Here is a 25,286-nt window from a genome sequence, read left to right as displayed (position 1 = left end):
GCAGGGTTTTTAATACTGCTTGATTTTTGTGAATAGCAAGGCAAATTGGATTTTATGATGGTAGGATTTCCAGGGCCATTGATTCTATTGGAATGAATGTTCTATAATGGCAAGTATCACAAGTTTGATAGACTGTATGTGGACATCCAGGGAAGCAGGGTTTAAAGGATTACAGGACACCCAAGTTAGATAGGTTCCACAGGGAGAGTCAGGGACTCTCAGAAATGCTGGGATTCATGTGGGAATCCCAGGAATCTGGGTTCTATGATAGAAGGATACAGAGTGTTGTTGGGCTCTCAGTGGATAGCCAGGAGACTGGGGTTCTATAATGGCTGGACCCACAGTGCTGGTAATCTCTATGAGGAGAACCATAACTTGGGTTCTATTAATGGTAGAATTACCAGTATAGGTGGACTGTTATTGGAGTGACATGGAATATGTGTTATATAATTGGAACAATGTGCAAAGAAGCCAAGCTCATTGTGGAGTGGTATATAATTGACATTCTCTGATAGCAGTACTTTCTGTGCTACAAGCTCTAAGTAGAGAGCAAGGAACTTGTTTATACGGCTGCAGGATTGTCGGGAGTGCTTTTCTTTACTCAAAGCCATGAAACAGGTATTATGATAACAGGATTTGCAGAGACACTGGTCTAAGAGTCAAAAGCCATGTAACTGGATTTCTATTTATTTTTGTGCTCATAGGGCTGCTGAGCTTTGTATGGAGAGACAGGCAAATGTTTTACTAATGAAGGAAGGATTTGCATGATTGTTTAGTTCAACTAACTAATCCAGGGATTAGGATTTTTAGGTCTGCTAGATTTTATATGGATAGACAGGCAAGTTGTTCTCAATGATGCAAGGACTCCCAGCACTACTACTCCTGGGCTCTATGTGAAGAGCTAGGAAACTTGGCTTCTGTGATGGTAATATGTTGGGTCCATGGGTTGGAAAATGGCCTTTGTTTCCTATGTGAGGGACTATCAGGGTTCAGCATACTGAACCCAGAAATTGTGGTTAGCATACTAACCACACTCAGCCCCATCACCATGGTAACCTGACTTCCCTCTGGTGTACCACATGTTCTTTTCCTTCTGCTTTTCTGCCACTGACCTGTTAGCCCATTGGTTGCCTCTCATAAGTGTATTTCTAGCTCATTGGATCATTATGACCCTCGGATACATTTGCCCAGTAACAGGCTATGCATAAAAGTTTGCCTATGCAATTTTAATAAAGTGAATTGAGTTCTCTGATACTGGTCTCTGGAGGTCTCTTTTCGACTCTGTTGCCACACCCTCCTCAGCTGTTCCATGGGCTTCAGCTGGACCAAATGAGCCCACAGAAATACATGCAAGGCTGTTGATCTCTACATGGAAAAAAACAAAACAAAACAAAACAACAACAACAACAACAACAACAATTGTACTGGTGTCTGTGATGATGGGACACCATGGATGTCCAAGTTTTACATGAAGAGTCAGGGCTCTTGTGTTCTTGGATAGAGTGACCCCACTTCCAAAGACTTCTGGCAGTATATGGAGAGCCAGAGAACTGCAGATCCATAATGGCAAGAATTGCAGGTTTGTTAATCTCTGCTGGAGACACAGGGAACTGTATTTCTGTGATGTCACATTCCAAAGGACAGTATGGATTTATGTGGAATTCTCAGAGCCCCAAGAGTCTATGATGTCAGAATTTGCCCTTCAACTGGAAGAGGAGACACATTCAACAACAACTCCCATGACTCTTCCATATGAAAGGGAAATATCTAACTACAGCTGCCTGCAGACATCTTGTCCCATTAGTGAGGAAAATGAGGAATCTGACGTAGCTCCTTTCAGGTCACTGAAAGACTGAGATCAAATCAGGGATAGTAACATCTTCCCTCACCAAGCTAAGCAAACTATACAACACAAACAAAAATCACAGGTATTATATTCAAACTGCAAAATTCAAAAGATGGGGAAGTCATTTTTAAAAGTCCAGTAAAAAATGGAGATTATCATGGTTTGGATAACAGAAATATTCAGAGGTGAAAAGATTGCATTAAGAGATCCACAATATATGTGGATGAATTAATATGAATGGACCACTGAGTGCTAACTGTAGACAGGTGGTTATGGCTGGAGAAAGTAGGTCACTGGAAGTATGCCTTTTGAGGGAATAATGTAACATTAATAAACATTGTGTCAGGCAGGGTCTTGCTCAATTGCTTAGGGCCCAGCTAAGTTGCTCAGGCTGGCTTCAAACTTGCCTCCTGCCCTCCTGCCTCAGCCTCTGGAGATGCTGGGATTACAGGCACACACCACCACACCTGGTTCTCTATGCTTCTTGTCTGCCATGAGCTAAGCAGCTTTCCTCCACCATGATGTTCTACCTCATCCTGCGCCCAGTGAAGGAGATGGCAGAACCCAAAATAAACTGTTCTTTAAGTTGTTCTTGTCAGGTATTTCATTCAGAGATAAAAAGCTGATTAATATAGGAACTATAGTAATATTGTATTGTATATTTCAAAATTGCTAAAAAGTAGAGTTTAAATTTTCTCACAACAAAGAAATAATATGTGAAACAATGAGTAGAATACAGTAATTGACCTACCATAATGTATCATTACATTACATTTGCCCATTATACCTATAAGTATGTGTGATTATTTGTTAATTAAAAATCACTATAATCAATGTGCCTCTAGACAATATATCAAAGAAAAAAGATACAAACTATAAATATCAGATATTAAAAGGGTGGCATCAACATAGTATTCATAGACATTAAAAAATATATTAAGGAATAATACAATTCAATCGTCTTAAACTCAAGAAACTACATGAAATGTACTGATTTCTTGCAAGGAAAATATGCTAGATTTAACACAAAAAGAAATGATCAATCTGAATAGAACTGTAACTTATCAAAGATACTGAATCAATAAGGCCGTCCCAACAGTTCAAGATAAATTCCCAGTTCCTAAAACACATTTAAGAAAGAAATTATATCAATTCTCTAAAATCTCTTCCAAAAGATAAAATCAAAGGAGCTACCCTCTAACTCATATTTTATCAGACCAGCACTAATATAATTACAAAATCAGACAAAGATTACAAGAAAACTATAGGCTAATATCTGTCATGAAAGAAGAAAACATGCAATGAATTATTAGCAAATATGACCCAGAAACAGACCCACATCAGTACAGCTAACCTGTGTACAGTAAAGGAGCAGAGGGGACACAGCAGCATGGAGCAGAGATCCTTCCAGCAAGTGGTGCTGCATGACCTGGACATCCCCATCAGCAAGGCTACTGACACATGTGGAAGGAGAGACTCAGAGAGAATGGAGGGAGAAGGAGGAAGAAAAACTCCTTGTAAAATAAGGGAAAAAAAAACACTTGATATAAAACACAGATCTCTGGATTCAATGTTTCCCATTAGTAAAATAAAAAACAGCCATGCTGAGCCTAATGCTGTAGTGGCTCCAGAAGCTGAGGTAGGAGGATCCTGAGTTCAAAGCCAGCCTCAGCAAAAGTGATACTAAGCAACTCAGTGAGATCCTATCTCTAAATAAAATACAAAATAGAGCTGGGGATGTGGTTCAGTGGCTAAGTGCTGCTGAGGTCAATCTCCGATACCATCCCCCCAAAAAACCACCACCAACAACAAACTGCCATTCCTACACACATCATAGAATGCATAATTGGCATGCATATCACACGTGAATATTTGGGTTTGTGTCTGGGTTTGTATCTCTCTCTCTCTCTCTCTCTCTCTCTCTTTGTTGTTGAAGACCCCCCTCTATGTGAAGATAATAAAATTAACTAAAGGGGTTGTGGATCAATGGTAGAGCACTCACCTAGCATGAGTGAAGCACTGGGCTCAATCCTCAGCACCACATAAATATAAATATAAATAAAAAAGTTTTGTGTTCATCTAAAACAAAAACACATTTAAAAAATTAATTAAATGAATCATGAAGAAATTTTATTCAAAATTCACAAAACTAAATAAGTTTAGAACATTCTTCTATTCTATGTCTGAGTTAATGCAAGGAAAGAAAATATTACTTTGGAAAGCTGGAACTGCAGAGAAATGAGAACCTGAAAGTAATAATCCCTGTGAAATAACAATTACAGAAATAATCCAGTTTTCAAAAAGTGTGATATTGTTGGAGCTAAGCAGAGATCTACAAGGAAGCAGGCTATGTCTGGGTACTAGGCAGAAACAACAGGAAATGAATTAAGGTCTCCTCGGGCAGGGTGAGCAGGTGGAGTCAGAAGGAAGGATCTATAAGGAGAACATGCTGGACTGGAAGGTGGGGCAGGGGGTGGTACTGCCCCTTCTTCTTCCCCCACCCCTAATGTCAGAATCCCTTTGTGATGAGAGGGCAAAGCCTTATGACACAGGCCTAGGACCCATGCCCGAGTCCTAAAAAGAGCTTTCAGGACTCATTTTTCCAAACTGGACAGTGCAATTTAGACAATGGAAAATCCTATTTCCTCTGAATAGTGTTAGTGCCATATGGCTGGACCCCAGCTTCATCACCTGGGCAATGGATATAATCCTTGCCTTTGTGTGTGGACTGGGGCTCTTTCTCCTCTTATTTTTCTACCTCCAGGGTAATCCATCCTTCCTACCACCAAAGAGAAAGGGAGAACTCAGAAAGGGAAGAAACCCATAGGCCACACTCAACAAGAAAAAAATATTCTTTTTTGTCTTCTTTTTTTCCCCCTCAAATAAATAAATGCACTTCAAAAAAGAGAAATCTCAGGACAGAACAGAACGTCATTCTGGGACAGAAATGAGAAATGATTTTTTTTGCTACTATGAATTATATAGTGCAGGGCACAAAACACACAAATAGGAATAGCTCTGCAGCCATCCAGCTGCAACTACAACGAAGGCCCATAATCACTGGCTTCAGCAAGAGAACTGTCAAACCCTCTCTGCACTGAGACTTCACCCTCTGCCCTCATCCTTTAGAACAGTGCTCCATGTGTGGGGGAAAGAGAGAGAGAGGGATAGAGAGAGACTGCACACTTTCTGTTAGTGTAAACTTTCTTGTTCTTTCCTACTTTTCCACTTTACTTTCATAGCTCCTTAAAGACCGGAGCACATTAGAGTCTTCTGGGGTGACAGAGGACACGGCTCAGTCTCCCACATCTGGGAACATTGGAATGTAAGGAACACAAGTGGGAGAGAGAGACCCCTTGGATCCCCTCCTCATCAATAGCTCAGTATCCTTCCCCTCCCTCCCCCTTCTTTCTTTTCCTGTTCAGAATCCCAAAAATCCTTACAGAGAAAACTAAGTGTGTTATGCCTTCCTCAAAATCCTCCTGTGCATGCCAACTGGTTAGAATAACCTCAGGTTCTCACTCACTGCCTCAAAGTCCTGCAGGAGGGTGTGGCCCCTGGGGGCCTCTGTGGCCTTACTCTCACCATGCCCCTCACCCAAGGCATTCCACCCATGAGGGGTTTTCCCTAGTCCATCTGGATGCTGTTCCTTCCCCAAAACCCTGCTTGATTTTCCTGTGCATGGAATGCCCACTCCCCAATGATACAGGGCTCCTTCTCTTCTCAATGGGCTTCTTCCTGAATCCCCATCCCAAAAATCTGCCACAGTATCCAGGAGGGGCAGGTCTGTTTTTCCTAATCCATGCCACTGTCTGGCCCACTGCTATCTACAGTATGTATTTATTCATTGTCACACTCTTCTTCCCCAAGTATAATGTCATGGAAATCTGTGTGCCAGAACCAGATTGGAATTACTTGGAACATGACCACAAGTAACTCATGAGTGCATGAATGGATTCTATGGGAAGTGGGAACTTAAGGCCAGAGATGACCTGAATTTGTCCTTTGAATGCAAGTAGAAACACCATTTCTGAGCCCAGAAATAGCCTGGTGCTGAGCCCTGAAGGCAGGAGAGTAATGATTTCTTCAAGTTCACAGCCACTGTGCAGAGGCTGCTGAACTTGTGGGATCCTGTATTACTCCAAAGTGAGTAGCTACAGAATGTGGGTGGAGAGGCCTGGGGAGCTGAAGGAACTGTGTATCTAGTTTGTCATCAAGATCAGTGGGGTCTAATCCTCGTGTCCTGGCAGAGTCAGATTTTCTGACTGAGACCCACTGCCTATCTGCCATTCTCTGTCTCTCTCCTCTGGGCCCTTGGAGGCTGTGATGACCATTCTTGCCTTCTGCGTTCAGTGAGCCCACAAAGATCCCAGCTAGTCCCATGAGGTTCTAGTCATCACTTTTCCAGCTGCCCATAGTGGCTTAGACCAGGTGCAGGGGACCTGTAGGAGGTGGGTATAGCTGGGAGCCATGAAATTGAGTCCTCAGTGGTGGAGTCAGCCCCTGGCATAGGGCTTTGATGCACCCCAAGAGCCATGTCCAGGCAGGCCATGCTCTATGCCACTGCCCAGCTCCTCTTGCTCTGACCTGCTCCAGTCAGGGAACAAAGGAATGGTGATGACCTGGATTCATCTGTGCCCTAAGTCCTCTTGTTCTGCAACCAGCTCTACTGTAATCACATAATCTATCTGGCTCAGTAGGTTCTAACTACACTGTTCTTTCCCAAGGGTTCCTAGAGTCAAAAGTTGGCCTCAGAGAGATTATGAACTGAGGACCCAGATCCAGGATGTGGGAGGGTGGGTGAAGACAAGGACACCATGGGGACCTTCTAAGGGGAAGGTTGTGCATGGTTTCCTTGGGTTTCTTTCTAGTTAACCTTAGAGAGCTCCTGTTTTTTCAGGGTTTTTGATACACCTGTGCAAGGTAACTTTATCCTATTCCTTACTGTCATTTGACTTTATTTCCAATTCATTTTTTAAAAATATTTTTTTAGTTGTAGTTGGAAATAATGCCTTTATTTATTTTTATGAGGATTGAATCCAGTGCCTTGCATGTGCTAGATGAGCACTCTACTGCTAAGCCACAACCCCAGCCCCTATTTCCAATCCATTTTTACAGTTTGAGAAACCCAGTGCCTTCAAAGATGCACACTCAATGACTTACCATCATCATTTTCCCCTCTACAGAATGCCTATGTATTTCAGCTATTGTTTTCCTTATTATTTACTCAACATACTCCCCAGAATCTGCCCTTGACTTCTGGGCCATGGGCCATGAGGACCTGAGTGTGTGACCATGAGGCATGAGTGTCCAGCAGACCCAGAACCACCACTGAGAGCCTCAGGCCCTAGAAGCAGAGCCCTCTGCAAGAGGATTTTCCCTGGAGTGTGCTTCTTGGTACCTCAAATTGATCAGCAGAATAAGCCTGAAGTTAAATGATTGTCACCAGTAACTTGTGCTCCATTGAGCTTTTTTCCTATTTCTTTCCATTTAAAGAAATATTTTAAGGAAAACACTTCAGAGTCAGCTGCAGCAGCTGCTGGCTTTTCCTAGAAAAAGCATCATTTCACAGGCAGATCATGGGCTATGGAGATTAGCTGTGATTCATGACCAGGGAGATGTTTTAAAATGTCAGCCAATCTGCTCTACTGGAACTGTGCACACCTATCACAAGATGGGGAGTTCATTTTGCAGGTGATTCTTTTGGATTTTAGCAACCCAAACTGTGAGAATAGTTTAACATGCATAAGAACCGTAGTGTCTGTTTAATTTAATATCAGAAACAAATACTGTACCAATTCCTTTTAATTTCCTCACTGTCATTGCCATCATGAAATAAAGTAATTTTCATGGAATCATGAATAAGGTTCATGAAATTGTATAATTAGTCAAGAACTAATTTGAATGACAAAAATGTTGAACTAATTGAAGACTTAACTAGAAGCTCTTAAAATATTTTATAAAACACAAGGCTTTCTATTATAGTCAGCTTTTTCACTGCTGTTCCTAAAGGACCTAACCAGAACAATTGTAAAGGAGAAAAAGTTTATTTGAAGAATAACAGTTTCAGAGGTCTTAGTCCATTAGGAGGCTGGCTCCATTCCTCAGGGTTCAAGATAGGACAGAAAATCATGAATGAAGAGTGTGGCAGAGGGAAGCAGATCACATGGTGACCCCAAAGCAGAGAGAGTGTTCACTCTCTAGGTACAAAATATATACCCCATAGCTATGCCCCCAATAAACTACTACCTCCAGCCACATCCTACCACTTCAGTTGCCACTGTTAATCCCTATCAGAGGATTAATTCACTGATTGGGTTAAGAATTGTACAACCCAATCATTTTTCCTCTGAACCTTCTTGCATTGTCTCACACATGAGCTTTTGGGGGACACCTCACATCCAAACCATAACATTTTCCTATTGACATCTCTTGTCCCACCGCCGTCTTCAGTCCCATCACCATTTCCTGTCTTATCACCTTCTTCTCTTCCATTGCTATCTTCTGTCCCATTGCCTTCTACTGTTCCAGCAGTCTCAGGCCATGTTCTCTCAAGCCTGTCCCTATCTTATCCCTCTCCTGGTGACAGATGCCTCTTCAACTCTTTACACAAAGAATCCCACAGAAATCATGTTCCCACCCACCAGAGGACTCATTCTGTGAAAACCAACCATTCTTACAGGTAGAGGCTGAAGGAACCTTTTTCATCAACTCTCATGAGCAGATACTGCAGGAGATACTGGTCAGCAAGAGAGCAGAACTGAAAATTTGTAACTTGTGAATAAAAAAGGAATCAGATGATTCCCTTCATTCTCTAGGAATTTACTGTGCTCCAGTAAAGTCACTGGGCAATGATCAGGACACTACCAACCACAACCCTTCTCAAACACAAAAGGCAAGCCAGAGCAGCTTTCTATTCCTCAGCAGCTTTTTTACCTCAAGGTCTTGGGAGAACTCTTATAGCAGAAATGCAACCAGGTTTTGTGGGGCTTTCTGAACAGCAAGTCTCTGGTGTCTACTACATCGACCTCTACTGGGCATTCCTCCATGTTATTCAATGGACTCTCTAATTCCATACCAGTACAAGTTCAGAATAAAGAATCTGCATGATATTTTTCTCCCAGCCCACTCTCCATCCCGTTGTCAGACTTCAAACTTTCACTCCAACAGTATGGTGGTCTCAGTCCCCACCACTGGCTCATATTAAGAACCAGGGCTAACTAACATTGTCTCTCCAAATCCTGTTAGTCATTCACCTCTGAATAGTGCCTGTTGCATTTTGTGCCCTACAACCCAAGATAAGGATGCAATGTTCTGTTGTGACTCCTTTTTAATACTTAGAACATCACCGTTTGGAGAAACAACTAAAAAGTATGGGGGCTTCACCCTATGTGGTCAAAACATCTCAGGAAATCTTTAGATATCTCAGAGCCAGCACATGGCCTCCTGAAAACAAAAGTTCACTGCTAGATTGCCAAAGTATTTTATCAGCAATGAGCACCAGAAGATACTGGAGTAAAAGGTAAGAAGATACTTTGAAAAAAGGTTCACTCAACACTGGTGTGGAGTATTTCACAAGATCCAGTTATCTCTAGACCCAACTGAGCCCAAAATTGCCAAGCACAAATATAGCCCCATGATTCTAGGTAATAGCAGACAGAAGGGCAAGGAACAAGAAATAGTACAGGTCGGGAAGTACTCAAGCAATGATCTGGTGCATAGTCTGAGGATGATCTTAAAAAAGCTTCCCAATGAAGGTTCTAGAAATCATCTCTGAGACAAAGTCAGGAAGGGACTTGATAAGATTATCAAGAAGTATCTCAGAAAATGATTCACCAAGAGACCTAGACAAGAAGTATACAGATAGCTTGCAAGTACATGCAAGAAGGAAGCTGGAGCAGATCAAAGAGGGCATGATTCCTATGAGTGGTTATCATTCCATGCTTGCCATGTATCATGTCTCTGCCCTGCCTGACATGGAAACTAGGGATGGGCCATCCTTGAAAGATTGGGAAACCTGCAGGAACACCTCCCAGGAGCTCTCTCTCCCAGATATTGGCACTCAGCAGGTGCTATTAGCACACATTAAAAGCCTCCATGTAAGGCACAGGTGGGGTCTACCCCTCAAGGTAGGATGGAGATTCCTCAGAAAACTTGGGATGGATCCACCATTTGACCCAGCTATCCCAGTCCTTGGATCAAAGAACTTAACTCAGCACATTACAGTGATACAGCCACATCAATGTTTATAGCAGCTCAAATCACAATAGCTAAACCATGGAACCAACTAGATGCCCTTCAACAGATGAATAGGTAAAAAAAATGCTTCAAAGAAGAACAAAGTATAGTGTTTGCCAATAAATAGATGGAAATGGAGATATCATGCTAAGCAAAATAAGCCAATCTCCAAAAAACCAAATACCAAATGTTTTCTCTCTATGCGGATGCTAATTCACAATGCAGAAGTGGTTATGGAAGAAAAGAGTTACTTTAGATTAGGTAGAAGGGAGTGAAGGGAGGTGAGGAGGTACATGGGTAGGAAGGCTAGTAGAATGAGTCAGACATTATTACCCTATGTACATATAGAACTATATGACCTGTGGGATTCTACATCATGTATAACCAAAGGAATGAGAAATTATACTCCATCTCTATATGATGTTTCAAAGTGCATTCTACTGTCATGTATAACTAATTGGAACAAATTTAAAAAAATAAAATCAAATAAAGTCAACAAGAAAACACCTTGGATGAATAAGTAATTATACCCAAATTGCAAGATAGAAGATTAATATAGAAAAAACCTATCTCTTCCTCACCTATGTAGAATATGAATTTTTTTAAATCATATTTTCATTAGCCCCCAAGTTAATTATTCAGAAAGAAAACTAACAAAATATTTATAGGATGTATATGAGGAAAACGTAAAACTGTGATGGAATAAATAAAAAAATATCTAAATTAATGAGAAGGTATTTGATAACATGTACAGGAAAACTAAATATTATTAAAATTTTGTCAGTTCCTCCCAACTTGCTCTATATGTTGAATGTGATTCAAACTTCTGATGAGTCAATTTGTTGAGATTGAAAAACTGAGTTTAATGTTTATAATAAAAGGCAAAATCCCAGAATAGTTAAAACAATACTGGTGATGAGCAGAGCTGGAGGGCTGACAGTACCTGACTTGAAGACCTACTGTGGAGCAACAGCTACCAGTAGAGTAGGATACTGGAGAAAGAATAGACAATTAGGTCAGTGGAAGATAAAGAAGAGCCCAGAAACAGACCTGCATCAGTACAGTCAACTGCTGTACAGTAAAGGAGCAGAGGCAACACAGCAACACAGAGCAGAGATCTTTCCAGCAAGTGGTGCTGCATTACCTGGATGTCCCCATCAGCAAGGCCACTGACACATATGGAAGGAGACTCAAAAAAGGGGGAAGAAAACATACTTGTAGAAATAAGGGCTAGAGGTCTGGGGTTGTGGCTCAGTATTAAAGCGCTTCCTACCACATAGGAAGCACTAGGTTTGAGCCTCAGCACCACATAAAAATAAATAAATAAATAAAATAAAGGTTTTTAAAAAAGAAATAAGGGCTAGAAACTTACAAAAATTATATAAAACATAGACCACTAGATTCAATGCTTCCATTTTGTAAAATAAAAACAAACATATCCATTCCTGGACACATCATGGACAAACTGTGAAAAGGCAAAGAGAGAATCTTAGATGCAACAGATAAAAACTTCTCATGCACAAGACGACCACAGGGAGATTATTAGTTTTCTTCCAACCAGAAACATTGGAAGGAAGCTGTGGGGTAGCATATTCCAAGAGTGTAAGGGAAGATCACCTGAAGAGTCTATGTCCAGAAAATCTGTCCTTTAATAATAAAGAAAAATAAAGATACTGCCAGATAAAGACAGCCTGAGAAAATTTGCTGCCAGCAAAGTAAACCGTCTAGATGAAGATAGTAAAATAAAATTGAGAAAAATTTAGTTAAAATTGACATAAATAAATAAGCATGAAAGAAATTTGATTTTTATGATGAGTTAATGCAACACAGGAAGAATTGAAATTTCAGAAATCATAAAAGAAATAATTCCTGAGAAATGAAAATCCCATAGATAAGAATTTTCAAAAAAACTTATGAAATTGATGGAGCCCAAGCAGAGATCTACAAGGAAATAAATAATGTCTGGATTCCAGGGGGAAAGAATATTGAATAAACTAAGGCCTCCTCTGACAGGGTGAGCAAGTGAGGTTGGAAGGAAGAATCTAGAAGGCCCAGGAGGGTGGAGGACATGCTTGCTGGAGGGTGAGGCAAGGATGTGGTGCAGCCTCCTCTTCTTGCCCCTCCTCTGCTGTCAGGATCCCTTTATGATGGGAGGGCACAGCCCTGTGACACAGGCCTGGGCCCTACTCCCCATTTTTCAAGAGAATTATCAGGACTCATTTGTCTGAACAAGACAGTGCATTTTAGATGATGGAGAATCCTCTCTTTCCTCTGAATAGCATTAGTGCCGACTGGCTGAACCCCAGCTTCACCACCTGGACAATGGATATGATCTGTGCCTGTGTGTGTGGACTAGGGCTCTTTCTTCTTTTATTGTCTTACCTTCAGGGTAATCCATCCTTCCCACCACCAAGGAAAACTCAAGAAGAGAAGAAACCTCAGGCCACACCCAACAAGAACAAAAACAGATATTCTCTTTTGTCTAGTAACAGTGATCTACTTTATGCTTTGAATATAGCCCCTGCTTCTCTACCACTGCAATTTATTTTTTAAAATGGACATGTTTCTCTTCCCATTTCCCTGCTCCTCCCTAATCTGTGGGGAAACAGAATTACCTTTCTTCCTGATTTTAGGCAGATTTATCTGTCCCGAGTACACCCTCCATAGGAACAAAGTAGTACAGATTTTGAGGATGGTAGTAGAAGATCTCAGAAATTACTATCTCCCAAATTAACAAGTGAATTACAACTCTAGTAGAGAACACATATGGAGTGTAAACTTTGAATCACCTCTTTAAAAGCCTCCTGTTCCTGATGATGGACAGAATCACAGCCTCTGGAAAAGGAGTTCCCTGTGTTTCTCCTTTGCTAGAAAAGCAATAAGCCTTCTTTTTCTCAAAAACTGTCCTCATTACTGGATTGGCATTGGGGACAAGGACTTAGCTTTCAGAAGTCCTTGTCCCCAATGCCAATCCAGACTATTCTTTCCACTTTTCCAAAATAAGTAGAAAAAAAGAGAAATCTCAGGACAGAAGAGAACATCATTCTGGCACAGATGGGCCAGGGCAGGGAGACAGTATAAACTAGGACTTCTATGATCTGAATCTCTAAGATCATCCATGTGGTGAGCTGCAGGTTCCAGAGCAAAACACAACTGTGACTCTGTGGCTGAGTTATGGGCTCCTGAGGGAGTTGGGAACATCTGGAGAAGGACAGGCCTTTAACACTGAGCTATCAGTCACCTTCTCCTGGTGGGTGACTGGAACAAGCATTTTCTCTGTGTTGGACTGAGAATGTGAGGGCTGTTCTGAGCCCTTAAGGCCTCAGTTACAGGCTGGAGAAACCTCTGGCCTCAGGGAGCAGAACCCTGCCTGGCAACTGAGAAGAGCCTGTGGAAATGCATCTGTCCCTGAGCAGAGGACCAGTGACTGAGGACGTGCATGGTGTAGTTTATGTAGAAAACACCTTTTGGTGTTTTCTAAGGAAGAAAAATTAAGTATTTTGCCACTTTAGAAATGTTCTCTGAATAAAAGTCTCTCCACTAGCTAACTGTAGAAAGTTAAGCTGTTCAGAAACATGGAATGTCTGTAGTTGGTCTAAAAGTGCAGAGGGAGAACTGGGCCCCAGTCTCTTTTTATTTTTTTTGTCTGTAAGCATTTGAAGGTGAAGAAGGTGCTGTACAAGGGTAGGAAGAAGAGAGGCACTCTGAAAGGTAAGGCCTTGCCCTTACACCCCAGTGGTGACTTGCAGTCTGCTGTCCCCAAAAGACGACAGCCATGTTCCAGAGAAGGTCAACTGCAGAGACCTGAGAGGGAGATGCTAGGAAGGAAACCATCACACCAGAGACACTTCTCAGGTTCTGTGCTCAGAATGAAGCTGTGGTGGGCCAGGAGTGGGCGATGTCCAGTAGAATGGTGTGGGCAATACTGGACCCATGATATCTGTGATACTGTCTGTGATGAGAATCAATCAGTTCTCAGTTCCCTTTTCTGAGATGTGAAGATTGCACACCTGAGAAATGCCAAGACAAGCATAGAAAGCAAGTTTATTTAAAGAATAGAATACAGTCTTCACTGCAGAAAATGGGTCCCAGAGATGGGTATCCAAAGAAGTGGGGTGTCCTGTCCCTTTTATAAATTCTAGAACTCCTTTGTTCTCATTCTATCCTTATCTTGGCCTTCTCCTCTCTACATCTTGTGTATATGACCAAATTGTGGGGGAAATGTGGAGTGCTCCAAGCAGGGAAGTTGCAGCACAGGAAGCAATAATTAACAACTCCTACAACTCCCTGCAGGGAGGAACAATTCCTGGGGCAGGTTACCTTTGCAACATGTTGCAGGAGGAGAGGGAAGGGCTTTGGAGATGTCAGCATTTGATTTTCTTTCCTTTACAACTAGCCCATATCTTTCTGATCCTACATTGACCGCTTTTTGTCATAGTTGTGTGTTCTGCCTCCCCACACCTTCAACTGGATATGCAGGTGGAACTTCCTTGTCAGTGTGGACAAGCCCTCACTTCCTTAAGTTACATTCCTCTTTGAGATGACCCAATCGTTCCCCCCGAAGGGTGGTTATGAGTATAATGGGGACTAGTGCAGATGGAAGTAAATGACAAAATGCTGCTCCTCCACATGGATTGCTATCCCTGTAACCTGTCATGTGGCTTTGAATACTTGTGCTTGCCTCCAGAGTCTACTGTCCCAGTCTCCCTCATGTGGACATTCCTCTCATGGTGAGGAGAGGCACTCACTTCCCTTTTCCACAATAACCCAGTCTCAATTTTCAGGTTATAGTGATTGCTGGAAGAAAGTGGAAGAGACTGAAGACCTGGTTTAACTTTTACAAAGGTGAGTAACTTTACACTTCTTCCTGTCCTTCTTACCCCTGTCTATGATATGACTCCAGAAAACAAAGGTCTTATGGGGCAGGAGGGGAGCTCTGAATTTGGGTAGGATGGAACTAAAGCTGTGAGGTTGGGAGAGTAAGTGCTTTATAAACTGGGGGTATGGGGCACAAGGGGCAATGGACCACAGATACCTTACCTCCTGGCCCCATCTGCTCCTGGCTGCAGCCTGTGACTCCTGTCTCTTGCAGCCACCTAGGGAAGCTCCATGATGACAGCAGCTCTTACCAGTTCTTAAAAAGAGAAGTCCCAGATGAGATGTGCTAACCAGAGTCAGTTAAAGTCAGAGACAGCTAGACTCCACCAATCACGTATATTACCTATGGAGGATGCTCCAGCCACTGTCTTCTTCCCTTTGGCTTCCTCGACTTCTTTTAGAAAGCACCCTCTTCTTTTGACCTCTACTTAACTCCCCAGACCTAATGACTTTCTGAGTTTCTGTTGGGTCACCTCATCCCTGAGTGCTCTCAGTCACCAGAGTCTTTGATTCTTTTTGAATAATATTCAGAATTTCCTCTCTCCCATCTCATCCTCCTGATCCAGTGGCCTGCCCTCCATCTCTGCCAGGACCTGGCTTGACCCCTCCTCCATGTGACTTAATGACACTCACACTGTGAACCAACCCACAGAGCTCCTCTCCACCCAACAACTGTTGGTTGCCTTCTCCCATACCTATCCCATCTCCTGTCTCACTGCCTTCTCCAGACCTATCACCACCACCTGGCCCACTGGAACCCAAATAAAGTTGTTATGGTCATTAATCAAAATAATATTAAATTTCCATAGCTTACTGAGTTTTGGTGGTGACTATGAGTGTGAGCAAAGGGAACATTCTGATGTCTTTCTCTTGTTAACCTTACTAAAATTCATGAATAAAATAATAATGGGAAAATGCAATCATTCTAAAAATATCTTGTCCTACTTCATTCCATTTTACTAAATATTTCACCAAATATTCCCTGAAATAATATTAGTAACTCATTATTAAACTTTTATATGCATATGAAGATGATTTTCTTAGAATTTTCTTCCAATAATGCATTGTGTGCTTATGTTCTCCAGCCAAAAATTCTCAGAATTATGCATATGTAAGGCATATTTTCTTGTTAAAAAGATAATCTGTCCTGCACTCTTCCTCCTCTTTTAGTAGTGCCATAGATTTCAGGTTTATTGAAAAATATTTCTTTTTCCTTTACAAGAAAGGATAGTTGAACCCCACAGCCTAGTGAAACAGCAGTTTCTCCCTTCTGGCTTTTGTCATCAGATGCACCTAAGGATAGCAGTAGTACTGGCACCTCCTTGGGTATGTATGACACACTCCAACATTACCCAAGGGCAAGAGTGAGTCCTTGCACAGTGCCCCTTTGCATGAGGGCCTTTATGTTAAGGTGTTAACAACAAGATGATCAAAGTGCTCTTGAAATGTCTACTTCTCTTTGTTCATTAATACTGTTCACAAGGACAACTAGAGATTTCTTATGCTTTGCTAACTAGAAAACCAGGCATCTCTCCACTTTAGAGTCTGTGTGCTCCCAATAACTAGAAGCCTTGTCCTTTCCACAGGGAACTCTGGATTACCCCATGGAAGGTGGAGAACAACTAACAACTACCTGTTCCAGGAGGTGCTCCCTGGGTGAGCAAAGGTGCTTAACAACTTTCTGCATGTCAAGTCAGTAGGGAATCACTAGTCCTTGACAAGAGCCTCATGAGTGTATTTGTATGGTCAGGAGTCCTGGCCACACTCCCAGAGGGTCCCATAAACCCATAGTGAGTGTGGAGAAGAGGCCATGCTGGCAGGTTTGAGCACCCTCCATTCCCCTCCCCCTAAAACTATTGTGTGATTCAGGGCAAGCCTCTTACTTCCACACGTGAATGCCAAGGATGTGGCAATTTACTTAATTTATGCAAAATGATGGGAATTGTGTCTGATTGTTGATACTTGTGGGCTTTCATTTATCACCTCAGCCCCAGGCCTCACTATCAGTGAATCAGTTACAGATATGCCAGTAAGGCCTCCTATCCAAGGTGTATTCCAGTGTACTCTGTGAGAGGGCACCTCAAGAAGGTCGGAATTTAGTCTCAGTCACTGCCTCAAGCATCCAATTCAGGATGCTCCCCACCAAAGTGCCACAGTCACAGTACAGAATGAGTGTTCCCAGTGTGTAGCTCTTCAGATGCTCTGGGAGGCTTCAGGCCCTGTCCCTTCAAGTCTCCCATGGGCTTGGGGCTCAGGTAAATAGTTGTTATACAGTACTGATTAGGGAAAAATAACAAGGGGAAAAGTCATCATGTGTACAATACAAATTATTCTTAATATTTGATTTGAGGTTAGTTGAATCCATTGATGAGGATGGCAGATAAAGGTTAACAATATATAGTATGTAAACCAAAGCACATTATACAAAAGGGACTGCTAAGTATTTAACCAAATAAAAGTTTCTGTTCCTAATGGCTCTGTTATGACCCTCAGAGCAATTTTATTGCTACTGGCAGGATAATAAATGCATTTCCAAGGTCCTCTTGGCAATGCTTCATTTCTTGCAGTTGTGATTAGTTTAACATTGGTTTCACTATACAATTGGTAGATGAAGTCCTCTTGAAAGAAGCACAACCCTATCAGGGCTCTGCTTGTTCCCATTACAGTCTGTAGTTTCTTGGCAGGATCCTTCTTAAGCTGCAAGGCCTTTCTAAGTAGACAATGTCACTGGCAAGTCCTGTAAAGAGGCATCCACGGTTGGGGCCAAAACTCTCTACTTAGAGGGAATAATTGACAGAGAACCCCTTCAGATCTTCCGTATGCAGGATGCTCCTCTTCACTGTGAAACCTAGGATCCAACAGGGACCTGGACTGTCAAGAGCCAGGGAGGTACCCACCACCTGCTCACTAACAATGAATTAGACAAGGATGCCTCTTCTCCTTGATATGCACACACAGGTTCCAACACTTTCTTGCCCACCCCAGGTGCCTATACTAAAGGACTCCTGGAGCAGCCCAGGGGCTCAGAAGATGATGTTTTACAGGAAATATCTTAAACTTTATACATTTATGGGTTCTCTAAATTAAAAAAAAACACTTGATATTCCCAAATCAAGGTATGATGTATTTTCTTTCTTTTGCCTTGTCCAAGGAAAGAAGTAAAAATACTTAAAATAAAAAATAAGTTAAAAACCTTCAAACTGATTTTATGACTTTGCTTTCTTAAAAGTAAGTAAAATTTCATAGAAAATTTAAGAAGGATATAATCTCAGAATTGAGGACAGTACTTTTAATTGGACACATTTTACTTAAGACAAATCTATCACAACATTCTTTCTGTCCTCATTCCCCACACACCTGGACCCACATTGACCTTGGCTTCTTTCTAGGCCAACTGGTAGAAAAAATGCAAAATAAACCAATTTTATTCACAGTGTTGACAAGACACACTGAAGCTTTATCATATCCTTTTGGTATGACTGACATTAGCTGGCATGGTCTAATGTAAAGAGATAGAAAGCAATGTGTGTTTAAGCTTCTACTCATGTCTCCAAACTGGTTACATATTTAAAATATTGATTACCTTCAAAATGTCACTATAAACATGAGAATGCCCTCATGGAATAATTAAATCAGTATTTTACCTTCAAGGAGTGACATCACACTAGTTTTGTTTTCTAGGTTATGTCACTTGGATTTATAATATTCTACACATCCACTTTGAATGTTGGATTTATAGTCTATGTATGACAGGTACACAACACCATTCATATTTATCAAGCAATCAACCACTTGACAAGTCTCAAAGAATCTGAGTGTGCTTGGACTGTTTACTAACTGACTCATGCAAGATGTCACTTATTGTCACTTGTTGGGGAAACAAAGGCAGAACTTCTCCAGCCATGTGATTCCACCATCATCTACAGGCCCCATTAGCACCCCTGCTAAAAACACTGTGGTGGCCCTGAGGTCCATGAGGAGCTCACCAGTGACAACCAAATTCTCCATACCTGCCTATTATGGTAGAGTTATGTGCTCCCAAGTTCATATGGTCTCAATTGCCAGTACTATGCAATGTGACATTATTTGGCAATAGGACATTTTAAAAAAAGAATATCCTTATGATTTTCTATAATCCATTCTGAGTGGCCATCATTAAGAAGAAGAAAGTAGCCTGGGTAAAGGAGTGGAGTGCCAAGCAAGACTACTATAACCAGCAGAATTAGTTTTCAAGAAAAGAAGAAGAGATAAAGACCTCAGATAAGAATAAATTAAGGGAAGGCATGACCACTAGACCAGTATCACTGATGATACTTGTTATGGTTTGGATCCAGAATGTCCCCCAAAGACTCATACTCTGATGGCTTGAGCCCCAATGCAGTATTATTCAGAGGAGGGGCTTTTAGAAAATGATTGAATCATGAGGACTTTGACCTCATTACTGGATTAATTCCCTGATAGCTTTATAATATGAATGGATTACAAGGATGTGTTAAAAACTGTAGATAGTGGGTTCTAGTTAAAGGGGGCAGGCCCTTGGGGACTATAATGTTGTTACCAGTCCCTTACTGTTCCTCTCTCTGATTCTCAGATGCCAGGAGGTGAGTAACATTCCTCTGCCAAGAGAACATGATGCCCTGCCTCATTATAGGCACAAAGGAATGGAGCTGGCCATCACAGAAAAACAACTTTTGTAACCATGAGGCAAAATAAGAGTTTTTCTCAGGTATTTTATCACAGTAATGAAAATGTAAGATAATACAAAGGAAATACTATACCCAGAAAAGGAAAAGCAAATCATCAGCAAATGTGAAAAAGTAAATCCCACTAGAGGAGGAGACATGCAAATGTGAAAATAGTAAAGAATCATAACATTATCAATACAGCAACTATCAAAATTCTAAGGTGAATAAGACAGGAAGTAAAAACATAGAATATTCAAAACCACCAGAAGAAAAAAAGCAAGATGACAGGAAGGAATAAGTACATATCTTTTAATAATCACACTGAATGCAAATGTTTTTAATTTTCCATATAAAAGATGCAGATTGGCTGAATGGATTAAAAATAAAACCTAATGATATGCTGCCTACAAGAAACTTAACTCATGTGCAGAGATATACACACAATGATACTGAAAGAATGGAAAATGCACCAAGCAAAGGGAATACAAAAGCAAAAAGAAATAGTTATATATTTAGAAGTGATAAAACAGAATTTAAAGACAAAATCAGAAGGAAAAGAAAGTCAATATGCATTGACAAGGGAATAATTCATCACAAAGATAAATTTCTTATAAATACATAAGCAATAAATTTTGGTACACCCAATTTTATAAAACAATCATTATTAGAGATAAATGGAAAGATAGGCCACAATAAATACATCTTCCAGACCAAAAACAAAAATAAACAGAGAAACACCAGATTTACATTATACTATTGATCGAAAGAATTTAACAAACATCTAAACAATATTCCATCCAACAGTTGCAAAATACACCTTATTTTCTTCAGCACACAAAAAAAAGTTGTCCCAAATATTAGACATTGGAGCAAACCCTTCCAATTTTTTAAAAAAATATTTATTTTTTAGTTGGACCTAATATCATCTTTATTTTATTTATTCATTTTCATGTGGTGCTGAGGATCAAACCCAGGGCCTCGCACGTTCTAGGCAAGCACTCTACCGCTAAGCCACAACTCTAGACCCCAATTGTTTTTTAAATAAAATAATTTCTTGAATTTTATCTGATCACCATGAAAAGAGACTAGAAATAACAGCAGAATTACAAATCACATGGAGACTAAGCAACATACTACTAAAAGAATAGTAGGGGGCTAGGGATATTGTGCAGTTGGTAGATTATCTTTGTTCCATGCACAAGGCTCTAGGTTCAATCCCCAGCACCAGAAAAATAAAACAAACAAAACAAACAAAATGAAATATAGAGTGGAATTTTACAATTCCTTGAATCAAATGAAACAGAACCACAAAATACCAGAACAGGGAAAGCAGTTCTAAGAGGCAAGTTTACAGCAATGAATGTGTATACCAAAAAAAAAAAAAAAAAAAAAAAACAACAAGAACTCAAATCAGTATCACAATTCATTATAGTATTACAAAATGTCACACAAAAAAATTCCAAATTCCATGGAAGGAAAAAAAACAGTAAAGATCAGAGAAGAAATAAATGAATTAGATATTAGATTAATATAAAATAAATGAATTTTATACTAGATATAAAATAATAATACAAAGCATAAATGAAACAAACAGTTGGTTCTTTGAAGCAATAATATTGACAAATGCTTAAACTGACAAAAAGAAAAAGAGGGAAGCCGCCCCCCCCAAAAAAATATGAAATTAGACTTAAAAAGGAGTCTGAACAAATGATAAAGTGAAATTAGAAGGATCATTAGGAAAAAATTCGAAAAAGTTATCCTTAATAAATTAGAAAACTTAGAAGAAATGGAAAAATTTCTGGACACATATGACTCATCAAAATTGAACCAAGTGAATATAAAATACCTAAATAGATCAATTGCAAGTATTAAGATTAAAGCAATAATAAAAAGTTTTCTGATTAAAAAAATCCTAAGACCAGATAGAATCATTCCTGAATTTTACCAAATTTTTAAAAACTAACACCAATACTGCACAAACGAATTCATAAAATAGGGAAAGAAAGCTTTCAAATTCATTCTATAAAGTCAGTATTAACCTGTTAACAAAACCTGTAAGATAAGAGACTGCAATAGACCAAAATCTCTGATAAACATTGATATAAAAGTCTTCAGTAAAGTAATTTCCAATTTAATTTAATAGGACATTAAGAAGATAATATTCCATGATCAAGTTTGTTTCATTACAAGGATGCAATTCAACAAACACAAATCAATAAATGTAATAAAGCACATAAATAAATTCAAGGATAAAAATCTTAAAATTATCTCAACTGATACAAAAAATCCTTTGATAAAATTCAGCATCTGTTTGATGAAAACCCTGAAAAAATTACATATAGTAGTGTCATGACTCAACACAGTGAAGGCTACACATTATATAAACTGAGAAAAGCTGAAAACACTTCCTATAAGATCAGGAACAAAACAACGATGCCCACTCTCACCATCCTTATTCCTTATTCAAAATAGCACCAGAATTTTTAGCCAGATAAATTAGTCAAGAGAAAGTGAATGGTTTATCAACATTAAAGTAGGAAGTCAAATTATTGTGCTTTGCTGCTGATATGATTATATACCTAGAACACTGGGGAAAAAATTCATCAAAAGACTTTTAAAACTGATAAATTCAGCATAAAACTCAAATTTCTTTTATGCTCAATACGAGCATGCAAAAACAGTCACATTTTTATGCACCAATAATGAGTTCTCTGAGAAAGAACTTAGGAAAGTAATCTTATTCACAACAAAGAAGATAAGTAGAAGGAGGAGGGGAAAAGGAAGGAAAAGGAAAATATGGAGAAAGAAAAGAAGAAATACCTCAGAATAAACCTATCAGTATGTGAAAGGTTGCTACAGTGCAAATTACAAAATACTGAAGAAAGATATTGGAGAACACACTAGAAGTTGGAAACACCTACTATGTTCATGAATCAGGAGTATCAGAATTCATAAAATGGTCATCCTACCCAAAGCAATCTACAATCCACAGCAATCTCCAGCAAAATATCAATGACATCCTTTGTAGAACTAGAAAAACCAATTCTAAAATTCATACATAAGCAAAAAAGATCCAGAATAGCTAAAGAAATTTTGAGCAAAAAGAGTAATGCTAAAAGCACCACAATACCTGATTTCAAATTATACTTGATAGTTATATTTACAGAAACAGTATAGTATTGGCATAAAAAGAGGCAGGTAGAGCAATGTAACAGGAAAGAGAACCCAGATATAAATACACACTGCAACCAGTTATCAACAAAGGTGCCCAAATACTGGAGAAAGAACAGCTTCTTCAACAAATGGTGCTTGGAAAACTGGACATTCAAATGTAGAAAATGGAAACTAGATCCCCATATCTCACTCTGTACAAAAATCTAGTCAGGATTAAAGTCCTTAATGTAAGATGGGATCCTTTGAAACTACTAGAGAGAATATAGGGGAAACAATTCACTGTGGCATAAGCCCCCAGTTTGTGGTATTTTACCATGGCCACCCAAGGAAACTAGTACACTGCTCTTATTGAAAATGAGTCATAGCTAACATGCAAAGTAACACTCATTTGCCACTTTAGCTTGTTAGTTCTGAAATACTTTTTCTGTCATTTTATTCTAATTGAGGGAGGAAGACTTCTCTCCAGGACAGAAGTGTTTAATTAATAGTTAAGTTATTGGTGAAAGCTTAGTCTTCAGCTGTCATTGGCACAATGAAGGACCATGTGTTATAACAAGCCTAGGCAGAAGACTAGATTTAGATGTTAAAAACAATCTTTAAATAGAGATCATGGTTTGGAGGAAGAGAGTGTATTCTGACCCATTGCATATTGTCTGCACCACCAGTTATCTCCAGCAGGTGTCATTGCACACACTGTGTAATCTCTGGCATAATAGAGTGGCCAGAGAAGACTCTCCAGGTGCTAGCAGCTGGATGCCAGGAATAGACTCAAGAAAGTTGGAAAAATCATTTAACTTGCTTTGTCAGATTCAGCCATCACAAATGAAGAAAAACATTTGTGATGAAGAATGGGCTCAGCACATTCTTACTGACTAATTAGTAGACAAGAGCTGGGAATTAGCAGGGACTGGGAATTAGAAACCTGCATAAAGTTTGAAAAGATTCTCTGTTTTAGGAAAATGCCAAGGGCTACCTGGATTACCAAGTTTATATTCTTTTTATTATTATTATTACTATTTTTTCATTTATAAACATACAGATACAAGTTGATTAAGACTTTATATTCAAATTCTGTAAGGCTTCATATAAAATGGTTTGATACTAGGAAAACATGTAATCTGATACCATGCAGTGTGTTGACAAAGTGTAACATAAAAATGCAAATGTCATTAAAAAGGATAGCAGAGAGAAAATAGAACATTAATGTAAGGCCATCACACTATAATGCCACCATGTTGACAGTGTGCAGAATATAGCTGAGACTGTTTGGAAAGAGCCATTCAATGAGATGATCTTTTTTAGAAAGCCCTTATATGCGGAAATGTTCCATTGTAAACAATGCCTTAGAGACCATTAGTCATGTAACTTTGGTCATAATTAAAACTACATTCACTTTAAGTCTCTTTACCTGTGCACAGCATCCAGAATATGAAGAAAAGTAAAATTCATCATGGGGGTAGAAAAACAAACAGCAATAATGAAATAATGAGCACAACATACACTAGTATGGCAGTATGTAAAAATGTGGATGTGTAACTGGTGTGATTCTGCAATCTGTATACAGGGTAAAAAAGGGAGTTGATAATCCACTTGAATCAAATGTATGAAATATGATATGTCAATGTTTTGAACAACTAATAATAATAAAGAAAGAAAGATAGAACACAGAAAGATATGTAAGAAAATAAAAATCAGAAATTATTCCACTTCCTGCCTCTTCAAATTGAAAAGAACTTAAAGAGATTTCACTAGGACATGAGAAATGGATTGTCAGATTGGTAAAACCTATTTTACTATTATCAATACATTTGGAGATTTGATATCTAAGAGAGATAAACTGATACTTGAATTTTTCTTGCAGCCATTTATTTATTTGGATTTGTTTAGGGCTGCAGCAGATAATTGTCCAATCTTCTTTCTTAGTTGATGCTTATGTTCAATCCCAGAAAACTTCCTTCAAAGTGCAGTTCTATGGACAAACTTGATCCACACCAACTTGCCTGACTCTAGTGGCCTCAGTTATATCTCCATTCACTTGTCACAGGGTTTCTACATGTATGGTATATTATGAGATTAGTGGCTTTTTTAGTCACATTCTATTTGATCATAATGATATTTGTCCTTTTTTTTGGACAGTATGGAACATAGATTTTGTTTTCACAGGTGTGATGCATAAAGTGAGAATAAATCCATGTTAGTGTCATATTCTATTCTTTTGAGAAGTGGGCAGTGGAACTATAAAGGTACCTATTCCCCTAATCTTATTTAATTTTTAGAACAATTATTAATATGAGCAAATATTTACTTCTCTAGGCCTCTGAGAGGCTCTTTCTAGCTCATTTAACAGAGATGTATTCATCAGTCACTATGTGTCACACCTAAGATGAGTGTTGTGTTGTCCCCTGTAGTAGGACACAACATTGGAAACAGAAATAACATTTAAACTCATCCAAGAAAGCTCATTT

The 25,286-nt window shown here is 39.5% G+C and overlaps 1 protein-coding gene across 20 annotated transcripts in view; it reads left to right on the top strand.

Annotated features, from left to right (window-relative positions):
* The window catches only part of LOC101962607 (uncharacterized), a 122,432-nt gene that overhangs the window by 34,152 nt on the left and 62,994 nt on the right, over positions 1 to 25,286 (top strand). For 13 of the 20 annotated variants that reach the window (XR_013429813.1, XR_013429810.1, XR_013429811.1 and 10 more), the window contains 3 exons: positions 14,869 to 14,929; positions 16,549 to 16,628; positions 19,554 to 19,688. Coding sequence is in view for 1 of the 20 variants with exons in the window: in XM_078030422.1 (XP_077886548.1) it covers positions 19,662 to 19,688 (27 nt within the window). In the remaining 19 variants the exon portion in view is untranslated. Of the gene's footprint in view, positions 1 to 14,868; positions 14,930 to 16,548; positions 16,629 to 17,947; positions 18,163 to 19,553; positions 19,689 to 25,286 lie in introns of those variants that run through there. The other 7 variants (XR_013429819.1, XR_013429823.1, XR_013429805.1 and 4 more) reach the window with 4 other exon arrangements.

This window comes from Ictidomys tridecemlineatus, chromosome 13, assembly GCF_052094955.1.
Source record: "Ictidomys tridecemlineatus isolate mIctTri1 chromosome 13, mIctTri1.hap1, whole genome shotgun sequence".
Taxonomy (NCBI): domain Eukaryota; kingdom Metazoa; phylum Chordata; class Mammalia; order Rodentia; family Sciuridae; genus Ictidomys; species Ictidomys tridecemlineatus.
This window is presented reverse-complemented; position numbering and strand designations above follow the sequence as displayed.